At 40.7% G+C, this 22,138-nt stretch overlaps 2 protein-coding genes across 5 annotated transcripts in view; one reads left to right on the top strand and one right to left on the bottom strand.

The window, feature by feature from the left end:
* Positions 1–22,138, bottom strand: part of LOC110516274 (gastrula zinc finger protein XlCGF26.1) — a 158,126-nt gene that overhangs the window by 5,704 nt on the left and 130,284 nt on the right. Inside the window, exons 1-2 of one of the 3 annotated variants that reach the window (XM_036973116.1) lie at positions 16,684–16,829; positions 9,054–12,010 (exon numbers count right to left, since the gene is read on the bottom strand). In XM_036973116.1, the coding sequence (XP_036829011.1) occupies positions 10,779–12,010; positions 16,684–16,789 (1,338 nt within the window). In that variant the 5' untranslated portion in view covers positions 16,790–16,829 and the 3' untranslated portion in view covers positions 9,054–10,778. Of the gene's footprint in view, positions 1–2,520; positions 12,011–16,683; positions 16,830–22,138 lie in introns of those variants that run through there. The other 2 variants (XM_036973114.1, XM_036973117.1) reach the window with 2 other exon arrangements.
* The window catches only part of LOC110528866 (gastrula zinc finger protein XlCGF17.1-like), a 212,827-nt gene that overhangs the window by 99,399 nt on the left and 91,290 nt on the right, over positions 1–22,138 (top strand). The gene's annotated exons all lie outside the window — the stretch shown is intronic.

The raw sequence follows: 22,138 nt of genomic DNA, 5'->3' as shown, positions 1-22,138 counted from the left end.
ATGAAACATGTTGCAGAATATGATAAACAATGTAAGTGTACAGTGGAACAATACAGCCATCCTAAAGCGGTGTGTGGTTCTCCACTGATGTGTGTATAAAAGATGGGCTCTGAACTTGAGAGGGCAGAGCTCTCTGAATAAAGAACTGATCATTTGTATGCTGGGACTCTGTTTATTAAACTTAGAGCCTTACAACCTCTAGGATACAGATGGAGTTATGAAATAGTTCAGTTAGAACATTGGGGTAGAAATTCTCGTGACAAAGGGGATTAGTAACTACACAGACTCATTTCATAGAACTTCAAAACACTGGCAGTTTGTCTACTCCACTTCTTTAGTCTGCTCTCTGAGCACTCCAGATAGCCCAGTGAATAAAACAAATGCTGACAATACTGTTGTCATCCATACAAGTCTTAGTAGCATGAAATAACGTCTACAATGCATTCAAAAAGTATTCAGACCCCTTGGCTTTTTGTTACATTACAGTCTTATTCTAATTCTCATCAGTCTACACACAATACCCATAATGACAAGGGCAAAAACAGGTTTTTAGAAATAACATGAAATATTACATTTACGTAAGTATTCAGACCCTTTACACAATAGTTAGTTGAAGCACCTTTGGCAGCGATTACAGCCTTGAGTCTTGTTGGGTATGAAGCTACAAGCTTGGCACAATTGTATTTGGGGAGTTTCTCCCATTCATCTCTGAAGATCCTCTCAAGCTCATGGTTCTTTAGGTGCCTCAGAGTTCTTTAGGTGCCTTTTGGCAAACTCCAAGTGGACTGTCATGTGCCTTTTACTGAGGAGTGGCTTCCGTCTGGGCACTCTACCATAAAGACCTGATTAGTGGAGTCCTGCCGAGATGATTGTCCTTCTGGAAGATTCTCTCGTCTCCATAGAGGAACTCTGGAGCTCTGTCAGATTGACCATCGGGTTCTTGGCCACCTCCCTGACCAAGGCCCTTCTCCCCCGATTGCTCAGTTTGTCCGGGTGGCCAGCTATAGGAAGAGTCTTGATGGCTCCAAAGTTCTTCCATTGAAGAATAATGGCGGCCTCTGTGTTCTTGGGACCTTTAATGCTGCAGAAATGTTTTGGTACAGGTCTCCAGATCTGTGCCGACACAATCCTGTCACGGAGCTCGACGGACAAATCCTTCCACCTCATGACTTGGTTTTAACTCTGACATGCAATGTCAAATGTGGGACCTGACATAGACAGGTGTGTGCCTAATCATGTCCAATCAATTGAATTTACCACAGGTGGACTCCAAGTTGAAAAAACATCTCAAGGATCATCTCATAGCAAAGGGTCTGAAAACGTATGTACATAAGCAATTATTATTTAAAAACATTACATTTGCAAGAATTTCTAAAAACTGTTTTGGCTTTGTCATTATGGGTTATTGTGATGTCATTATGGGGTATTGTGATGTCATTATGGGATATTGTGATGTCATTATGGGGTATTGTGTGTAGATTGACGGGGAAAAACATGTAATCAATTTTAGAATAAGGCTGTAACGTACCAAAATGGGAGAAATGGGAAGGGCCCTCGGAAAGTAGGGTAAGTATTCAGACCACTTGACTTTTCCACGTTGTTATGTTACAGCCTAATTCTATAATTAAATACAAAAATATCATCAGCAATCTACACACAATACCCCATAATGACAAAGTGAAAACAGGTTTAGACATTTTTGCAAATGTATATATAAAAAAATAAAATAAACAAGAGACTCAAAATTGAGTTCAGATGCTTCCTGTTTCCATTGATCATCCTTGAGATGTTTCTACAACTTTATGTATGAAACATATGAAATATCCACTACTGTTCAAAAGTTTGGGGTCACTTAGAAATGTCCTTGTTTTGAAAGAAAAGCACATTGATTGTCCATTAAAATAACATAAAATTGATCAGAAATACAGTGTAGACATTGTTATTGTTGTAAATGACTATTGTAGCTGGAAACTGATGATTTTTTAAAATGGAATATCTACATAGGCGTACAGAGGCCCATTATCAGCAACCATCACTCCTGTGATCCAATGGCATGTTGTGTTAGCTAATCCAAGTTGATCATTTTAAAAGGCTAATTCATCATTTGAAAACCCTTTTGAGGGCCTCCCGAGTGGCGCAGTGGTTAAGGGCGCTGTACTGCAGCGCCAGCTGTGCCACCAGAGACTCTGGGTTCGCGCCCGGGAGGTCCGTGGGGCGACGCACGTCGTCCGGGTTAGGGAGGGTTTGGCCAGCGACTCCTGTGGCGGGCCGGGCGCAGTGCACGCTAACCAAGGTTGCCAGGTGCACAGTGTTTCCTGTATGCCTAACTTGGTAATTCTTAAGACAATGTGGGCAAAGGCAGGCGTGACAAGTTTTTAAATGTTTTGCTTCGCTGTGAAGTCTTGAGTTGTTCAGGGATGTGTGATGTCAGAATTACAGAATTCAAACAAGCAATAGACTGGTCATAACTTATGGAGGTCTAATATATGAAGATAACTTATAGATAGAACCAGCTCTTACCATGACTAACAGTTGTCCTAATCTTCTCCTCTTCTTCTTCATCTTTATTGTTGGCATTCAGCTCTAGTGTTTGACTGCAGTCTTCCAGCTTCACTGATGCCATCTCTGGATCCTGCAGTGCAAACTGGGCTCCACTGTCACAATCAGGACCCAGTGACTGTAGGTTTCTACTCAGTGTGGAAGGAGAGAGACAGGCTGGGTTTGTCCTCACTGTTGATGTTACCGGCCTCAGACTTAATCTGAGTCGGTCTGTAGTAATAAAGACAAACAGAAACAAAAGTTATTTTGTTGACAGTTCTGGCACTTTATTCTGTAAAAATATTTTCTATCTAATTTCAGTCGATCAGGTAGATAATCCTTGACAAAACATTTATTCACGTTAGACACAAAGTACACATTTTAAATTGCACAACATAAGTGCACTTAATCTATCGTAGATTCCCTAAATTCACATAAATGCATAAATGACTCAAGATCACAGTACAAGATTGCAGTATGTTTCAGGCAGCACTATGTACTATTTTATGAATAACCTTGTCTTCACTGTATTATTTCACTCACAGAAAACAAATTGTATTTCTCGTTCACACCATATTAAGAATTATCAGGGGTCGTACAGTGGCAAGTCAAATTCAAGGACTTTTTCAGGCACTAATATTAATTTACTTGAAGCCCCGTGTGAAAACCCTGAATTATAGATAAATATAGAAACAACTGAATGTGTCTGAATATTAGTACACATGTAAATAACTGATAATCATTACATTCAGCTTCAGAACTGTAGAGCAACTGAAATGTTCTCTCTCTGATGAGGCACTACCTGCACTGAAGTCCGTTGATGCAGACCTCCTATGGTATCATGGAGGTCCACAAACAAACCTTTAAGGTCCATGTCTGTCTAATTCTGTACTAAGAAAATAAAACAAGAAATCCCTATTAACTTCTACCACACCCTCCCCTTCCCCCAAAAACCCTCCCACACCCCCCAATAAACTATATCAATAGATCCCTTTCTGTGTTTGCAAACATTGGGGTCTTTATCATGCTGAGACAATCCACCCCCAGATTATCCAGTTTATCAAAAACCATACCGACAGTAACATCTGTTACCCCCAACAACTCTGCTGCAGTTTACAAGATAACTTTAAACCTGGTATTTCTGCTTTACACAATCCAAGTTGTTGATAAGCTAACCACTGAATGCTATGAAGTAAATTGTATTCACTATTAAAAAATCCTTTGTCACAGCATATTTATGGGCACAAGATGAACAGGCCTCGAAACCATGTCAGGACTAGTAGAAAGACCAGTTCTGACAGTAGGTCCTCTTACTACGGGACCAGCCATGGAAGCTCCATCAGTCTGACAGTAGGTCCTCTTACTACGGGACCAACCATGGAAGCTCCATCAGTCTGCACTGTAGTTCCACCAGTCTGTCTTACAGCCTCTGCATATGATACATCAAGACAGATTCTATATCTCTGAGCATCTCTCTGCACCTGGAATCCACCAAATGCTGCTCTTTGTCCTCCACACAATTGCAACACTTAACTGTCACATTGCTCCAACATTCAGCATAATCAAGTTCCCCACCACACTTGGCACATATTTTCACTCAACAGCTACATGTCCCATTCTTTGGCATTTAAAAACACTGATGATTCACCGTTGCTGCTCCAGTTTCAACTGTTCTGCTATGGAACCCTGACCTGTTTGGACGTGCTACCGGTCCCAGACCTGCTGTTTCCAACTCTCTAGAGACAGCAGGAGCAGAAGAGAAACTCTCAATGATCGGCAATGAAAAGCCAACTGACATTTACTCCTGAGGTGCTGACCTGTTGCACCCTCAACAACCAATGTGATTATTATTATTTGCCCTCTTGGTCATCTATAAATATCTCCATCCAGCACAGCCAGAAGAGGACTGTCCACCCCTCAAAGCCTGGTTCCTCTCAAGGTTTCTTCCTTGGTTCTGGCCTTTCTAGGGAGTTTTTCCTAGCCACTGTCCCTTCAATTGAGCATCAGCTCCAGGATCATGGCTTCTGAGCTTCGTCCCATTATGATTTTCCAATTGAAGAATCTTCCCTTGCTGAACCTGACTTGCACAAGATATTAACAATCTACCACTTTCAATTGTTTATTTCACCTTTATTTAACCAGGTAGGCTAGTTCAGAAGACGTTCTCATTTACACGGCTGCATCCCAGTTTAACTACACCTCTTTTTATGGCCTTGGTTAATCAGGGTGTAAACGAGGCCCTGTGGTCTCCTCAAACACCATCCCAACTTTCCACATTATTACTCGAGCTCCCTACCTTGGACCTCTGGAGTTTCTATACTACATGCGCCTCTGCTTCCAGTATCATTATCTCTGTTCTTCTTATGTCTTCCCACTACAGAACATTCACATACTAGGCCCTCATCCTCCCGCTCCATATCATCAGAACTGTCCCCCACATTGATCGCATTCCAGCACAGCTGTTGCTTCTCAAACTCTCCATTTCCATTGTTTCATTGATGCAAAACTCATTCTATTGAGGGCCAATTCTCATCAGGTGTTCCTTTCAATTAAAACCTAGACAATCAGATGAGGGGAGTTCCTTTCTAAATAGTGACCTTAATTCATTCATCAAGTACAGGTGTGGAGCGAAAACACGCACACTTGGTCCTCCATGGAATGAGTTTGACACGTGCTCCCATTCTTTCGCATTAATCGACGCCATTCCATGCAGTTGGCCTCTCTCTACAAATGGTGAAGGATGACTTCAGTTAGCTTCCCTCTATTTTGATTTTCACCACGAGAAAACTCCTAGAAAGACGACCGAAACCGTTGAAGCCGCCATTTGACTTGCCTCGTCTGAACCATCCTGATCTCGCGATCTTACATTGACGAAACAGTGTATGTAAACTCGCGAGAACAGGATGGTTTGGACGAGGCTATTTACCAGCTCATAAACATTTTACACAAAACCAAGAACATGTAAAAACGAACTCAAATAAGTGGAATCTTTATGAAATGACTTTGGCGAAAATATGTACATACACTCAGACAAACCCAAAGTCTATCTATGTGACTTGTAAAATCGTTTTTAATCACGTTCTTCACTCACTCGGTTAGACTCCAAAATAACACATACAATTAAAACCATTACCAGGCGTGAAACGGATTTGTTACCTAGCATGTTATATATTCTTTCGACATTAGAAAGTTTAAACATGCTATTACATACCTACAATGAAACATTTGAAACGGACACAACCACTATCGACACAACAGCACAGTTCTGTCGTTTCGACCCGGAACTTCCTGTTCCCCACCTCGACAATATATCAGCGTCATCTTCTTCTCTGGTATACTGACATTTACACAAACATAACGTGTCTGCCGCCACCTACTGTAAGGTTAGTAAACTGTAGAAGAAAATTCATTTCCTTTGCGGAAAAGGGGAGGGGGAACAACGACATCAAAACCAAATACATAAATAGATAAATAACAACATCCCACTCGTTCAGTCACAGTCCTATTCAAATCACATCCCTACACAGTCTCATGGGCCTCGTAGGGAGGAACATCTTCAGTCAGTATTCCCTGCAATCAGTGATGTAAAGTACTTAAGTACAAATATTTTAAGTACTGTGTCAGGAGTTTTTGGGGGTATCAGAGTGAGCTGAGGGTTGTCAGATTGTCAGTTCATATCGCTCTCGGAGCCACACTGGCGGAGGAGGAGGGTTGATTCAAGCGTTCTGACCTCACAACGGCAGTCAAGCATCCAAGATAACTGGTTAGCATTGGCTAGCTTGCTAGCTACTTTCAGTACAAATGAGAGAACTCTGACCATTTTACTCGCCTTAGCAGAGCTGGTTAGGCTGTGTTCATGTTATCCAGAGCATTGGTGACTTTAACTGTGCTACACGCAACAATTTAATTATGCTTTTTTTGCCGACGTTTACTGACACCGGCCGTATTCAAGGGGTGTTGAGCGTTCCTTTTTCATCAATTATTCTGCCCTCTGGCACTCAGACCAGAGTGCTCTGAAATTGGAGTATATAGCCAGAGCGAATTTAGGAACGCAGATTATGTCTGAGTGTTGGAGTGTGCCCCTGACTATCCGTACATTTAAACTACAAGAAAAGCGTGCTGTCTATTTCTCTAAATATAATGAATTTGAAATTATTTATACTTTTACCTTTGATACTTATGTATATGTCAAACCAAATACTTTTAGACTTTTACTCAAGTAGTATTTTACTGGGTGGCTTTCACCTTTTCCTTGACTCAAGTATCTTTACTTTAACTCAAGTATGACAATTGGGTACTTTTTCCACCACTGCCTGCAATGCTTCCAATGTTAATTCCTTAACTCCCAAAAACCTTTCAGCCGCACGAACAATTAATATTTACCATCGGTATCCTTCAACTGGTAAACGTCATTATGAATCTCAACAGGCTGCGGGGCATCCCCTGCCATAGCTTCCTCAGCACCAATCACTCTTTAATCTATTTCCCGCGCCTCCCAGTAGGAGAACCACTGTACAGTTTCTTGATGTGGATGTTCCCTGATATAATCCAAATTGACACATGACATTTCGGTGTTATGAAACTGATGGACCCTATTTAAAAACATTATATATATATATATATATATATATATAACTAGGCACAAAGCATACATGACAGGTTAGGATAATTAAAGTGGCAGGTTAGGACAATTTAAGTGGAGGTTAGGAGACTGAGGTTAAGGTTAGGAAAAGGGTGAGGGTTAGGGATTTGTTTACCATGCAGGTTTGGATAACGAATGTGGCAGGTTATGATAATTAACGGTGGTTATGAGACTGATATTAAGGTTAGGAAAAAGGTTAAGGTTAGGCATAGCTACAATTCTACAGTTCTCAACAACTGTTGTACCCAACGCAAAAGAAACGGCCACGGACCAATGGGGAGCATCAATTGGTGTAAACTTGATATCATGAAACACCCGATATTAGACAACGCCCCTAATTGCGGTCTGCAATTACACACTTCTCGGATCAAGGGGCCAGGCTTCCAGTCTATTCGCATGCTTTCCACTGTGCTCAGATGGCATTTTCGGTACTGCAGTTCAGCTGAATCATGGCCCAATTCCCATTGACGGCGAAGTCAATTTCTTTTTTAATTAAACAAGACAAATTACTCATAAAATGTGTAAACAAAACATTGAATTATTCAAGTAATTGCCTTGGTCAGTTTTTTTTCCCATCACTCACAGCAAAGGTTAACCATTTCAGGTTCATGATATGAGGTGGGTGAGATTATATCACATGCAGATGCTGAAGGGAAAACACACCTCTTGATCTGCGTGTTTATAATGTAGATCAAGGAGCAGCCTTGTCTCATAGACTAGATGTAACAGAGTAAACATAAATCCGGGACTCTCAAAATAGTGTGATATGTTACATTATGGTTCCATAAGACAGAAGGTTACTTAATACATGGAAAATTGGTGGTGGTGTACTGTAACAGCGATCTGAGCAGGTTGAAAGTATTGACAACAGTGACATATTGTTAAAAAGACAAGAAAGACAATTAATAAACACATGGATTCATTTCATAAACTGTGTATCATTAAATAAAGTTGTAAAATAATCCCCCCAAACTAATGGTGAAAAGTGATCATCTCTATCTGATACATGTTAGGGGCGGAAGGTAGCCTAGTGGTTAGAGCGTTGGGCCAGTAACCAAAAGGTTGCAAGATCGAATCCCTGAGCTGACAAGGTAAAAATCTGTTGTTCTGCCTCTGAACAAGGCAGTTAACCCACTGTTCCTAGGCCATCATTGTAATTAAGATTTTGTTCTTAACTGACTTGTCTAGTTAAATAAAGGTTCAATAAAAAAAGTGTCTACTAGCTCCTTCACACAGAATACTGCAGAGGGAAAACCTGGTCTCAGAGCAAAACGTATTATATATTACAAAAACATCCGTGCCACTCCATTTAGTATGGATTTCACATGACTGGGCAGGGGCTCAGCCATGGGTGGGACTTGGGAAGGCATAGGCCCACTTGGGAGCCAGGCCCGGCCAATCAGAATTAGTTTTTCCCCACAAAAGGTCTTGATTACAGATAGAAATACTACTCAGCCCCTCCCCCCACCACCTCAGACAATCATGCAGGTGAAGAGGTCCTGGGCTGCCGTGGTTACATGTGATCTGCAGTTGTGAGGCCGGTTGGATGTACTGCCAAATTCTCTAAAAGGACGTTAGAGGTGGCTAATGGTAGAGATATAAATATTGAGTTCTCTGGCAACAGCTCTGGTGGACATTCCTGCAGTCATCATGAGAATTGCACATTCCCTAAACTTGAGACATCTGTGATATTGTGTTGTGTGGCCTTTTATTGTCCCCCAGCACAAGGTGCACCTGTGTAATGACCATGCTGTTTTATCAGCATCTTGATATGCCACACCTGTCAGGTGGATGGATTGTCTTGACAAAGGCTGAAATGCTCACTAACAGTATATATAAACAAAGTTGTGCACAACATTTGAGAGACATTAGCTTTTTGTGCTGGATCTTTTTATTTCAGCTCATGAAACCAACACTTCACATGTTTAGTTTATATTGGAGGTCCAATGTAATGTAACCTAACATAGATTAGGGCCTCATTTATTTCAATTGACTGATTTCCTTATACAAACTGTAAATCTTTAAAATTGTTACGTTTAGATTGTTGTTTAGTACAATACGACTTGAAGGACGTATCGTATGTTAAGAATTACAATTCATATGTTATTTCACGCATTGTTATTCATACATATTACAAGTTCGTAACATATTGTATGATATGTTACGAATTCCAATTTGTTGTTGCTGACGTTAGCTAGGTTAGGGGTGAGGGGTTTAAGATAGAGTTAAATGGGTTTAGGAGAAAGGGTAGCTAACATGCTAAGTAATAGCTAAAAAGTAGTAAGTAGTTGCCAAGTTGCTAAAATGCTAAAGTCCTCCGTGATGAGATTCAAACACTCAACCTTTGGCATGACATTTGAGTTTACACGCCCACCCTTCCACAGAGCAGGAGTAAGGCTTCTCTCCTACGTGTAAACGTTGGTGTGTTTTTAAGCTGCCCAGTTGAAACTCTCCCCACAGACAGAGACAGACCAGGCTGAGAGGGAAGCAGTACCACCCAGTCAATTGGCAGACTAGTGTTTGTTTTCAAAATGAGAAGAATAACAGAGGGTATTCAACACCAAGTGCAAATCTTTACAGTAGAAGCCAACAAAACACACCAAAACTGACAAGGTGCAAAGTAAAGAGAGGCTAAAATTTTATAACGCTCCCTTTCCTCTGCACAGTTCTCTCACAGTGAGAACCAATAGGATTACAGTGTTCTATGCTTTCTTCATTTGATCCAATTACAACTTCTTTTATGAGATGAGAATTAAGTGATGGAGTGACTTTATTCTTAGCTGGTCAGAGAACCGATGAGGCTTTTCTCCTTGACCTCACTAGGCTAGGGGTCACTATTTTCACCTCCGGATTAAAAGCGGAAAGGGATAAGACCCAGATCCCGTTCCCTATGGCTAACACTAGATGCGAACAGTCTTTAGACATTGTTTCAGGCTTGTATTCTGAAAAATAAGGGAGAATGACCACATTGAGTCAGTGGATAGTGGGATGTCCCCAGAGCTGGGTCCTGCAGAGAGCACCTTTCTTGTTTTTCTTTTATATTGACAACGCTGTTGCCAGTTTAAATATTATTGATTATTTAGGCTAAAAACAACATGAGGATTGATTAAACACCGTTTTACATGTTTCTACAAACTTTACGGATACTATTTGGAATTTTCGTCTGCCTCTTGTGACCGCATTTGAGCCATTGGATTACAGAACAAAATGTGCCAACAAAATGGAGGTTTCAAGATATAAAGAGGGACTTTATCGAACAAAATGAAAATTTATTGTGTAACTGGGAGTGTTGTGAGTGCAACCATATGAAGATCATCAAATTTCTGACTTTTGTGACTAGTCTACTTGGCTGGTATGTCATGTTTTGTGTGCTGAGAGCCATCCTCAGATAATCGCATGGTTTGCTTTCGCCTTAAAGCCTTTTTGAAATCTGACATAGCGGCTAGATTAACAACAAGTTAAGCTTTATTTTGATGTATTACACTTGTGATTTCATGAAATGTAAATATTTATAGTAATTAAATTTGAATTGGTCACTCTACAATTTCCCCGGATGTTGAACAGGTGGGACGCAACAGTCCCAGGTACCCACATGAAGTTAATGTATACGTTGGTGTGTTTTTAAGTTGCTCTTGTCAGAGAAACTCCTCCCACAGTCAGAGCAGAAGTAAGGCTTCTCTCCTGTATGTATACGTTCATGTGATTTCAAGGTATCCGATCGGGAGAAACGTTTTCCACAGAAAGAGCAGTAGTAAGGCTTCTCTCCTGTATGTATACGTTCATGTGATTTCAAGGTACCCGATCGGGAGAAACGTTTTCCACAGTCAGAGCAGGAGTGAGGCTTCTCTCCTGTATGTATACGTTCATGTGATTTCAAGGTAGTCGACAGGGAGAAACTCTTCCCACAATCAGAGCAGAAGTAAGGCTTCTCTCCTGTATGTATTAATTGGTGTGCTTTTAAGCTGGTCTTTTGAGAGAAACTCTCCCCACACTCAGGGCAGAAGTAAGGCTTTTCTCCTGTATGGATACGTTGGTGTGTTTTTAAGGTATCCAGTCGAGAGAAACTCACTCCACAGTCAGAGCAGGAGTAAGGCTTCTCTCCTGTATGTATACGTTCATGTGATTTCAAGGTACTCGATAGGGAGAAACTCTTCCCACATTCAGGGCAGAAGTAAGGCTTTTCTCTTGTATGGATACGTTGGTGTGTTTTTAAGGTATCCAGTCGAGAGAAACTCACTCCACAGTCAGAGCAGGAGTAAGGCTTCTCTCCAGTATGTACTTGTTTGTGTGATTTTAGGGTGCTCATTTGAGAGAATCTCTCACCACAGTCAGAACAGGAGTAAGGCTTTTCTCCTGTGTGTGTTCTCTGATGAACTTTTAGATAAGTTGACCGTGTGAAGCATTTTCCACAGTCAGAGCAGGAGTAAGGCTTCTCTCCAGTGTGAGTTCTCTGATGAACTTTTAGATCAGTTGATGTTGTGAAGCATTTTCCACAGTCAGAGCAGGAGTAAGGCTTCTCTCCTGTGTGTATACGTTGGTGTGTTTTTAAGGTGCCCAGATGAGAGAAACTCGCCCCACAGTCAGAGCAGGAGTATGGCTTCTCTCCGGTGTGTGTTCTCTGATGAAGTTTTAGATCAGTTGATGTTGTGAAGCATTTTCCACAGTCTGAGCAGGAGTATGGCTTCTCTCCTGTGTGTATTTTTAGGTGTATTTTTAGCTTTGACAGAAATGGGAAAATCTCTTCACAATGTGGGCAGTGATGAGACCTCTTAGCTCTCTGATCTTCCTGCTGTTGCTCTCTGGGTGTAGAGAATGTCTCAACGTGGTATCCTGTGTGAATATCAAAAGAACCATACATGTCATTCAAATGATATACATGTCATTCAAATGTATTTTATGAAGCCCATTTTACATCAGTAGTTTTCATAAAGTGCCCAACAGAAACCCAGCCTAAAATCCCCAAAGAGCAAGCAATGCAGATGTAGAAGCACAGTGGCCACAAAAAAATCCCTAGGAAGCAGGAACCTAGGAAGAAACCTAGAGAGAAACCAGGCTCAGAGCGGTGATCAGTCCTCTTCTGGCCATAACAGGTGACAGGTAGCCTAGTGGTTAGAGCAACCAAAAGGTTGCAAGATCGAATCCCCGAGCTGACAAGGTAAAAATCTGTCGTTCTGCCCCTGAACAAGGCAGTTAACCTCTCTAGGGTACGTGATACGGTAGCATCCCACCTCTTCAACAGCCAGTGAAACTGCAGGGTGCCAAATTCAAAACAGAAATCCCATAATTAAACATACATGTATTTTACACCATTTTAAAAAAGATACACTCGTTGTAAATCCATCCACAGTCTCCGATTTCAAAAAGGCTTTACGCCGATAGCAAACCAAACGATTATGTTAGGTGAGTGCCTATTCACAGAATAACACAGCCATTAATCCAGCCAAAGAGAGGATTCACAAAAAGCAGAAATATAGATTAAATGAATCACTAACCTTTAATGATCTTCATCAGATGACACTCATAGGACTTCATGTTCCACAATACATGCATGTTTTGTTGGGTAAAGTTCATATTTATATCCAAAAATCTGAGTTTACACTGTCGCCTTACGAGAGCCACATCAATTTACAGGAATACTCATAATAAACATTACTAAAAGATACAACTGTTATGCAAAATTTGAGATGCACTTCTCCTTAACGCAACCGCTGTGTCAGATTTCAAAAAAGCTTTACGGAAAAATTAAACCATGCAATAATCTGAGTCGGCGCTCAGAGCCCATCAAGACACAAATATAACCGCCATATTAAGCAGTCAACAAAATAAATAGCATTATAAATCTTCACTTACCTTTGCTGATCTTCGTCGGAATGCACTCCCAGGACTCCCACAAGAAATGTTTGTTTTGTTCGGTAATGTCCATCATTTATGTCCAAATAGTTACTTTTGTTAGTGCATTTGGTAAACAAATCCTAGGTCACGAAGCGCGTTCACTAACAGCAGACAAAATATCAAAAAGTTCCATAACAGTCAGTAGAAACATGTCAAACGATGTATTGAATCAATCTTTAGGATGTTTTTAACATAATTCTTCAATAATGTTCCAACCGGAGAATTCCTTTGTCTTCAGAAAAGCAAATGGAACTGGTGCATACTCTCATGTCAACGGGCATGGTCAGCTCGTGGCTGCTGGCAGACCTCTGACTCATTCCACTCTCCTTCAGCGCCACTTCACAGTAGAAGCATCAGACAAAGTTCTAAAGACTGTTGGCATCTAGTGGAAGCCGTAGGAAGTGCAACATTACCAATATCCCACTATATCTTCAATAGGAGCCGAGTTGAATATAGACCAAACTCAGATTTCCCACTTCCTGGTTGGATTTTTTCTCTCAGGTTTTTGTCCATTAAAATAACATCCCTAGTGACCCTAAACTTTTCAACGGTAGTGTATGTATTCATTTCAGTAGGCTGTATGGGAATAAAACTATTCTAAAACTGGGTAGGAGTCAAACACTAACAACAGTAAAAAGTTGTGAAAATGATGAGCTATATCATCCTACACTCAACATCACAAGGGTTAGTAACTATACAGACTCATTTCATAGAACTTTAAAACACTGGCAGTTTGTCTACTCCACTTCTTTAGTCTACACTCTGATCACTCCAGATAGACCAGTGAATAAAACAAATGCTGGCAATACTGTTGTCATCCATACAAGTCTTAGCAGCATGAAATAACGTCTACAATGCATTCAAAAAGTATTCAGACCCCTTGACTTTTTCCACATTTTGTTACATTACAGCTTTATTCTAAAATTGATTAAATTGTTGTTTTTCTCATCACTCTACACACAATACCCCATTATAACATCACAATACCCCATTATGACATCACAATACCCCATAATGACAAAGCAAAAACAGGTTTTTAGAAATAACTGAAACATTACATTTACGTAAGTATTCAGACCCTTTACACAATAGTTAGTTGAAGCACCTTTGGCAGCAATTACAGCCTTGAGTCTTGTTGTGTATGAAGCTACAAGCTTGGCACACTTGTATTTGGGGAGTTTCTCCCATTCTCCTCTGCAGATCCTCTCAAGCTCTGCCAGGTTGGATGGGGAGTGTTCTCTCCAGAGATGTTTGATCGGGTTCAAGTCCAGGCTCTGGCTTGGCCACTCAATGACATTCAGAGACTTGTACCGAAGCCACTCCCACGTTGTCTTGGCTGTGTGCTTCGGGTCGTTGTCCTGTTGGAAGGTGAACCTTCACCCCAGTCTGAGGTCCCGAGCGCTCTCAAGTAGGTTTTCATCAAGGATCTCTCTATACTTTGCTACGTTCATCTATCCCTTGATCCTGACTAGTCACCATGTCCCTGCCGCTGAAAAACATCCCCACAGCATGCTGCTGCCACCACTCTGCTTCACTGTAGGGATGGTGCCAGGTTTGCTCAGGAAATGACACTTGGCATTCAGGCCAAAGAGTTCAATCTTGGTTTCATCAGACCAGAGAATTTTGTTTCTCATGGTCAGAATCCTTTAGGTGCCTATAGCCAATCTCCAAGCGGAATGTCATGTGCCTTTTACTGAGGAGTGGCTTCCGTCTGGGCACTCTACCATAAAGGCATGATTAGTGGAGTCCTGCAGAGATGGTTGTCCTTCTGGAAGATTCTCTCATCTCCATTGAGGAACTCTGGAGCTCTGACAGAAGAACCATCGGGTTCTTGGCCACCTCCCTGACCAAGGCCCTTCTCCCCAGGTAGCTCAGTTTGGCCGGGTGGCCCGCTCTAGGAAGAGTCTTGGTGGTTCCAAACTTCTTCAATTGAAGAATGATGGAGGCCTCTGTGTTCTTGGGGACATTTAATGCAGCAGAAACGTTTCAGTACCGGTCCCCAGATCTGTGCCGACACAATCCTGTCTCGGAGCTCTACGGACAAATCCTTCCACCTCATGACTTGGTTTTTACTTTAACATTCACTGTCAACTGTGGGACCTGACATAGACAGGTGTGTGCCTGTCCAAATCATGTCCAATCAATTGAATTTACCACAGGTGGACTCCAAGTTGTAGAAACATCTCAAGGATCATCTCATAGCAAAGGTTCTGAATACTTACGTAAATAAGCAATTATTATCTTTTTTTGTGTTTTTTTTTTTACATTTGCAAGACTTTCTAAAAACCTGTTTTGGCTTTGTCATTATGGGGTATTGTGATGTCATTATGGGGTATTGTGATGTCATTATGGGGTATTGTGATGTCATTATGGGGTATTGTGATGTCATTATGGGGTATTGTGATGTCATTATGGGATATTGTGTGTAGATTGACGAGGAAAAACATGGAATCAATTTTAGAATAAGGCTGTAACCTACCAAAATGGGAGAAATGGGAAGGGGTCTGACAGTGCCCTCGGAAAGTATTCAGACCACTTGACTTTTTCCACATTGTTATGTTACAGCCTTATTCTAAAATTAACTAAAAATATATGCTCAGCAATCTACACACAATACCCCATAATGACAAAGTGAAAACAGGATTAGACATAAAATAAAGGTTAAAAAATAAAATAAAAAATAAATACACTACCATTAGTGGTGAAATAAATGAATAAATTCAAAAGTTTGGGGTTACTTAGAAATGTCCTTGTTTTGAAAGAAAAGCACATTGATTGTCCATTAAAATAACATCAAATTGATCAGAAATACAGTGAAGACATTTTTATTGTTGTAAATGACTATTGTAGCTGAAAACGGCAGATATTTTATGGAATATCTACATAGGCGAACAGAGGCCCATTATCAGCAACCATCACTCCTGTGATCCAATGGCACGTTGTGTTAGCTAATCCAAGTTGATCATTTTAAAAGGCTAATTCATCATTAGAAAACCTTTCTAAATGTATGTTAGTACAGCTAAAAACTGTGGTTCAGACTAAAGAAGCAATAAAACTGGCCTTTGCAACTCTGCCTAGAAGGCAAGCATCCCGGAGTCGCCTCTTCGCTGTTGACGTTGAGACTGGTGTTAAGTGACCCCAAACTTTTGAAATTAACTCAGGTGCATCCTGTTTCCATTGATCATCCTTGAGATGTTTCTACAAATTGATCTATAAAATCTTAATTATATATGCATCAGATATAAATCATCAGGATGTGGTAGTCTACTGGTTATGTTCAACACTTCTCCAATCGTTGTTGAGATCTGATATTCTGTGCAGCAAACAAATTATAATTCAATATTGACAGTGATGATGCCATGGCCTATTTTGAAATGAGGTATGCCTAACTTGGTGATTGAGGGTATTAAACATTTTCAAAGTTCTTGAGACAATGTGTGGGCAAAGGCAGGCGTTACAAGTTTAAATAGTTTTTGCTTCGCTGTGAAGTCTTGAGTTGTTCAGGGATGTGTGATGTCAGAATTACAGAATTAAACCTAGCAATAGAGACTGGTCATAACTTATGGAGGTCTAATACATGAAGATAACTTATAGATAGAAACAGCTCTTACCATGACTAACAGTTGTCCTAATCTTCTCCTCCTCTTCCTCTTCATCTTTAATGTTGACATTCAGCTCCAGTGTTTGACTGCAGTCTTCCAGCTTCACTGATGCCATCTCTGGATCCTGCAGAGCAAACTGGGCTCCACTGTCACAATCAGGACCCAGTGACTGTAGGTTCCTACTCAGTGTGGAAGGAGAGTGGCAGGCTGGGATTGTCCTCACTGTTGATGTTAACGGCCTCAGACTTAATCTGAGTCGGTCTGTAGTAATAAAGACAAACGGACACAAAAGTTATTTTCTTGACAGTTCTGGCACTTTATTCTGTAAAAATATTTTCTTGTTTTTCTTGTTCAATTATCTTATTTCAGTAGATAATCCCTGACAATACATTCATTCACATTAGACACAAAGTACACATTTTAAATTGTACAACATAAGTGCACTTTGTCCCATTATGATTTTCCAATTGAAAAATCTTCCCTTGCTGAACCTGACCAGCACAAGATATTAACAATCTACCACTTTCAATGTTTTATTTCACCTTTACTTAACCAGGTAGGCTCGTTCAGAACAAGTTCTCATTTACACAGCTGCATCCCAGTTTAACTACACCTATTTTTATGGCCTTGGTTAATCAGGGTGTAAATGAGGCCCTGTGGTCTCCTCAAACACCTCCCAACTTTCCACTCTAACACATTATTACTCGCAGACACTTGGTCCTCCATGGAATGAGTTTGACACGTGCTCCGATTCATCCGCATTAATCGACGCCATTCCATGCAGTTGGCCTCTCTCTCCAAATGGTGAAGGATAACTTCAGTTAGTGTCAAAATAGAGGGAAGCTATCACACAGCCTCATGTCGCCATTTCACCACGAATAAACTCATAGAAAGACGACCGAAATCGTTCCCGCCATTTGACTTGCCTCGTCCGAACCATCTCGATCTCGCGAGCTTTCATTAACGAAACAGTGTATGTAAACTCGCGAGAACAGGATGGTTCGGCCGAGGCTATTTACCAGCTCATAAACATTTTACACAAAACCAAGAACATGTAAAAACGAACTCAAATCAGTGGAATCTTTATGAAATGACTTTAACGAAATTATGTACATACACTCAGACAAACCCAAAGTCTATCTATGTGACTTGTAAAATATTTCTTTACACGTTTTACGTAAATTTTTTTAACACGTTCTTCACTCACTCGGTTTGACCCCAAATAACACATACAATTAAATCCTTTACCAAACGTGATAATACATTGACGGATTTGTTACCTATCGTGTTATATATTCTCTCGACATTAGAAAGTTTAAACATGCTATTACATACCTACAATGGTACATTACAAACGGACACAACCACTATCGACTTCACAACACAGTTCTGTCGTTTCGACCCGGAACTTCCTGTTCCCCACTACTATAGCGCAGCAGCGTCATCTTCTTCTCTGGTATACTGACATTTACACAAATATAACGTGTCTGCCGCCACCTACTGTAAGGTTAATAAACTGTAGAAGAAAATACATTTCCTTTACGGAAAAGGGGAGGGGGAACAACGACGTCAAAACAAAATACAAAAATAGATAAATAACAACATCCCACTCGTTCAGTCACAGTCCGATTCAAATCACATCCCTACACAGTCTCATGGGCCTCGTAGGGAGGAACATCTTCAGTCAGTATTCCCTGCAATCAGTGGTGTAAAGTACTTAAGTACAAATATTTTAAGTGCCACATCAGTAGTTTTTGGGGGGTATCTGTACTTTACTTTTGATATTTTTTGACAACTTCTACTCCACTACATTCCGAAAGAAAATAATGTACTTTCAACTCCATACATTTTCCCTGACACCCAAAAGTACTCGTTACATTTTGAATGATTAGCAGGACAGGATAACATTTAAATTCGCGCATCCCTACTGCATCTGATTTGGCGGACTCACCAAACACAAATACTTTATTTTTAAATTATGGATGTGGTCTTAAATTCAATCTGGAGTGCCAGAGTGCGCTTGGTCGTTCGTAAATTCAGAGCGTTGTCAGACTGTCAGTTCGTATCGCTCTCGGAGCGTTCAGAGACACACTGGACGCTCTGGCGGAGGAGGAGGGTTGATTCAAGCGTTCTGACCTCACAACGGCAGTCAAGCGTCCAAGATAACTGGTTAGCATTGGCTAGCTTGCTAGCTACTTTCAGTACAAATGAGAGAACTCTGACATTTCACTCGCCTTAGCAGAGCTGGTTAGGCTGTGTTCATGTTATCCAGAGAGCATTGGTGACTTTTAACTGTGCTTCAGGCAACAATTTAATAAAGCATTTTTTGACGACGCTTACTGACACCGGCGGTATTCAAGGGGTGTTGAGCGTTTGTTTTTCATCAATTATTCTTCCCTCTGGCACTCAGACGAGAGTGGTCTGAAATCGGAGTATATAGCCAGAGCGAATTTAGGAACGCAGACTATGTCTGAGTGTTGGAGTGTGCCCCTTACAGGTTAGGATAATTAAAGTGGCAATTTAGGTGAATTACCGTGGCAGGTTAGGAGACTGAGGTTAAGGTTAGGAAAAGGGTTAGGGTTAGCTACAATGTAACAGATGTCAACAACTGTTGTCCCAACGCAAAAGAAACGGCCACGGACCAATTGGGAGCAGCAATTGGTTTAAAGTAGATATCATGAAACACCCGATATCAGAGAACGCCCCTAATTGCGGTCTGCAATTACAGCTCTTTCGGATCAAGGGGCCAGGCTTCCAGTCTGTAAGCATGCTTTCCACTGTGCTCAGAGGGCATTTTCCATACTGCAGTTCAGCTGAAGCACGGCCCAATTCCCATTGATGGCCCCATTGCGAAGTCACGTTTTTTTTTAAACAATACAATTTACTCATCAAGTCTGTATACAAAACATCCATTGAATTATTCAAGTAATTGCCGTAGTCAGATTTTTTCCCCATCACTCACAGCCAAGGTTAACCATTTTAGATTCATGATGTGAGGTGGGTGAGATTATGCCACATGCAGATGCTGAAGGGAAAACACACCTCTTGACCTGCTGTGTATAATTTAGGTGCAGCCTCCTCTCATAGACTAGGTGTAACATAGTAAATATAAATCAGGGACTCTCAAAACAGTATTATGTTACGTTTTTCTGGTTACAAAAGACAGATGGTTACTCAATACATGGAATTTGGTGGTGCTGTACTGTAACAGCGAGCTGAGTCAGTTGAAAGTATTGACAACAGGGATATATTGTTGGTGACTGTGTGTTCCTGAAGTGCTGTGGCCCTGTGTGCTCCTTCATTAGTTTTGTGTTTTTTATTCATTTATTTCTGGTACCCTCCTACCTGAGAGGCATGAGGCCTGAGAGGCATTGCACTGTTAAAATCATCCCAGTGTGGAGATGAAACACCTGTGTGTTACAAAGCCACATGCTCTGTCCTCTCTGCTCTACCTAGGTGTTTTAATGTGGGTAATACAGAGATAATACTAATACCGAGAGAACCACACCTAGGTGTTTTAATGTGGGAAACAGAGATACACAGAGATAATACAAATACGTAAAGAACCACTGCTCTACCTAGGTGTTTTAATGTGGGTAATACAGAGATATTACTAATACGGAGATAACCACTGCTCTACCTAGGTGTTTTTATGTTGGTAATACTAATACAGATAACCACTTCCCTACCTAGTGTTTTAATGTGACTCATACAGAGATAACCATTGGACATGCATTTCCCATTATGCCTTTGTGTTTACCACTTCAGATCCTTAAATTGTAGTTTAAAGCATATACATTATACAAGACCCCTTGACTTTTTCCACATATTGTTACGTTTCAGGCTTATACAAAAATTGATTAAATGCATTTTTTACCCCTCATCAATATACACATAATGACAAAGTGAAAAAAGTTTTTTACATATTTGTCAATTTATACAAATGAATACCTTATTTGCATAAATATTCAGACTGTAACACTCAATGAGTGAATGGGTGTGGAGTCAGGCGCAGAGAGCAAAGGATGTGGGAAAAAACACGCTTTAATGTCCAAAATCAAAGGAACAAAATAGTTATACCCAACACAGGAGTAACTATAAAAACAAAATAGTACCCTTAGGTAAAATACTAGTAGACCGGCGACGACGGCCGCCGAGCGCCACCCGAACAAGAAGGGGAGCCACCTTCGGTAATATTTGTGACAGGCCTTGTTCTGGATATTTAAAATGCATATGCCACAGCCAATACCCCAGGACATTCCTGCTTCATCAGATAACAACCATAAGGGCAATAAAACTGGGGGTGGGGGACATACACGTTCAAAAGTTCAAACACTCAACCCCCCCAGTTCAACCAGGCCCCTAGACATCAATCACCATGACTACTTCAAAGGATGCAATATAGATATAAAATAACACACACCCTCTAACACGTGACCACAGGAACAGGATGGCCTGGCCGGAGGCCCATATTTGGACATGTACACGTCATCATGACACAGGGTCATAAATCAATTACTTTGACCCGTGCCGTCTACTTTATTCTCTCTCCCCTGCCCAGTCGTGAAATCCATAGATTATGGCCTCTTATTTAAAATGACTGATTTCCTGATACAAACTATAAATCTTTGAAATTGTTGTGTTTAAATTGTTCAGTATAATACAACTTCTAGGAAGTATCGTATGTTACGAATTACAATTCTTACGTTATTTTACGCATTGCTATTCATACAATATGTTACGAACTTGTAATATGTATGATATGCTAACATGCTAAGTAATAGCTAAAAAGTAGTAAGTAGTTGCAAAGTTGCATGCTAAGCTAACATGCTAAGTAATAGCTAAAAAGTAGTAAGTAAGTAGTTGCAAAGTTGCTGATTAGCTAAAATGCTACAGTCCTCCTTGATGAGATTCTAAACGCAGCAGCCTTTGGCTAGAAGTTTGAGTTAAACGCCCACCCTTCCACAGAGCAGGAGTAAGACTTCTCTCCTGTGTGACTACATTGGTGTGTTAAGTTGCTATGGTGAGAGAAACTCACCCAAAAGTCAGAGCAGACGTAAGCAGGCTTCTCTCATGCGTGTTTTCTCTGATGAACTATTAGCTTCGTTGCTGTTTTGAAGTATTTTACACAAACAGAGCAGTAATAAGGCTTCTCTCCTGTGTGTGTGTTCGCTGGTGAACTTAAAGCTTATTTGATGTTTTAAAACTTTTTCCACAGTCAGAGCAGGAATAAGGCTTCCCTCCTGTGTCTGTTCTCTGATGAACTGTTAGCACAGTTGACGTTTTGAAGCATTTTCCCCAGTCAGAGCAGGAGTATGGCTTCTCCCCTGTATGTATACGTTCATGTGATTTTAAGTTGGAAAGATGCGAGAAACTAGTTCCACAGTCAGAGCAGGAATAAGGCTTCTCTCCTGTGTGTGTTCTCTGATGAACTTTGAGCTGAGTTGATGTTTTAAAACATTTT

Source organism: Oncorhynchus mykiss, unplaced genomic scaffold, assembly GCF_013265735.2.
Source record: "Oncorhynchus mykiss isolate Arlee unplaced genomic scaffold, USDA_OmykA_1.1 un_scaffold_222, whole genome shotgun sequence".
NCBI lineage: Eukaryota > Metazoa > Chordata > Actinopteri > Salmoniformes > Salmonidae > Oncorhynchus > Oncorhynchus mykiss.
The sequence above is the reverse complement of the archived record's forward strand: the minus strand, read 5'-3'. Positions and strand labels throughout refer to the sequence as shown.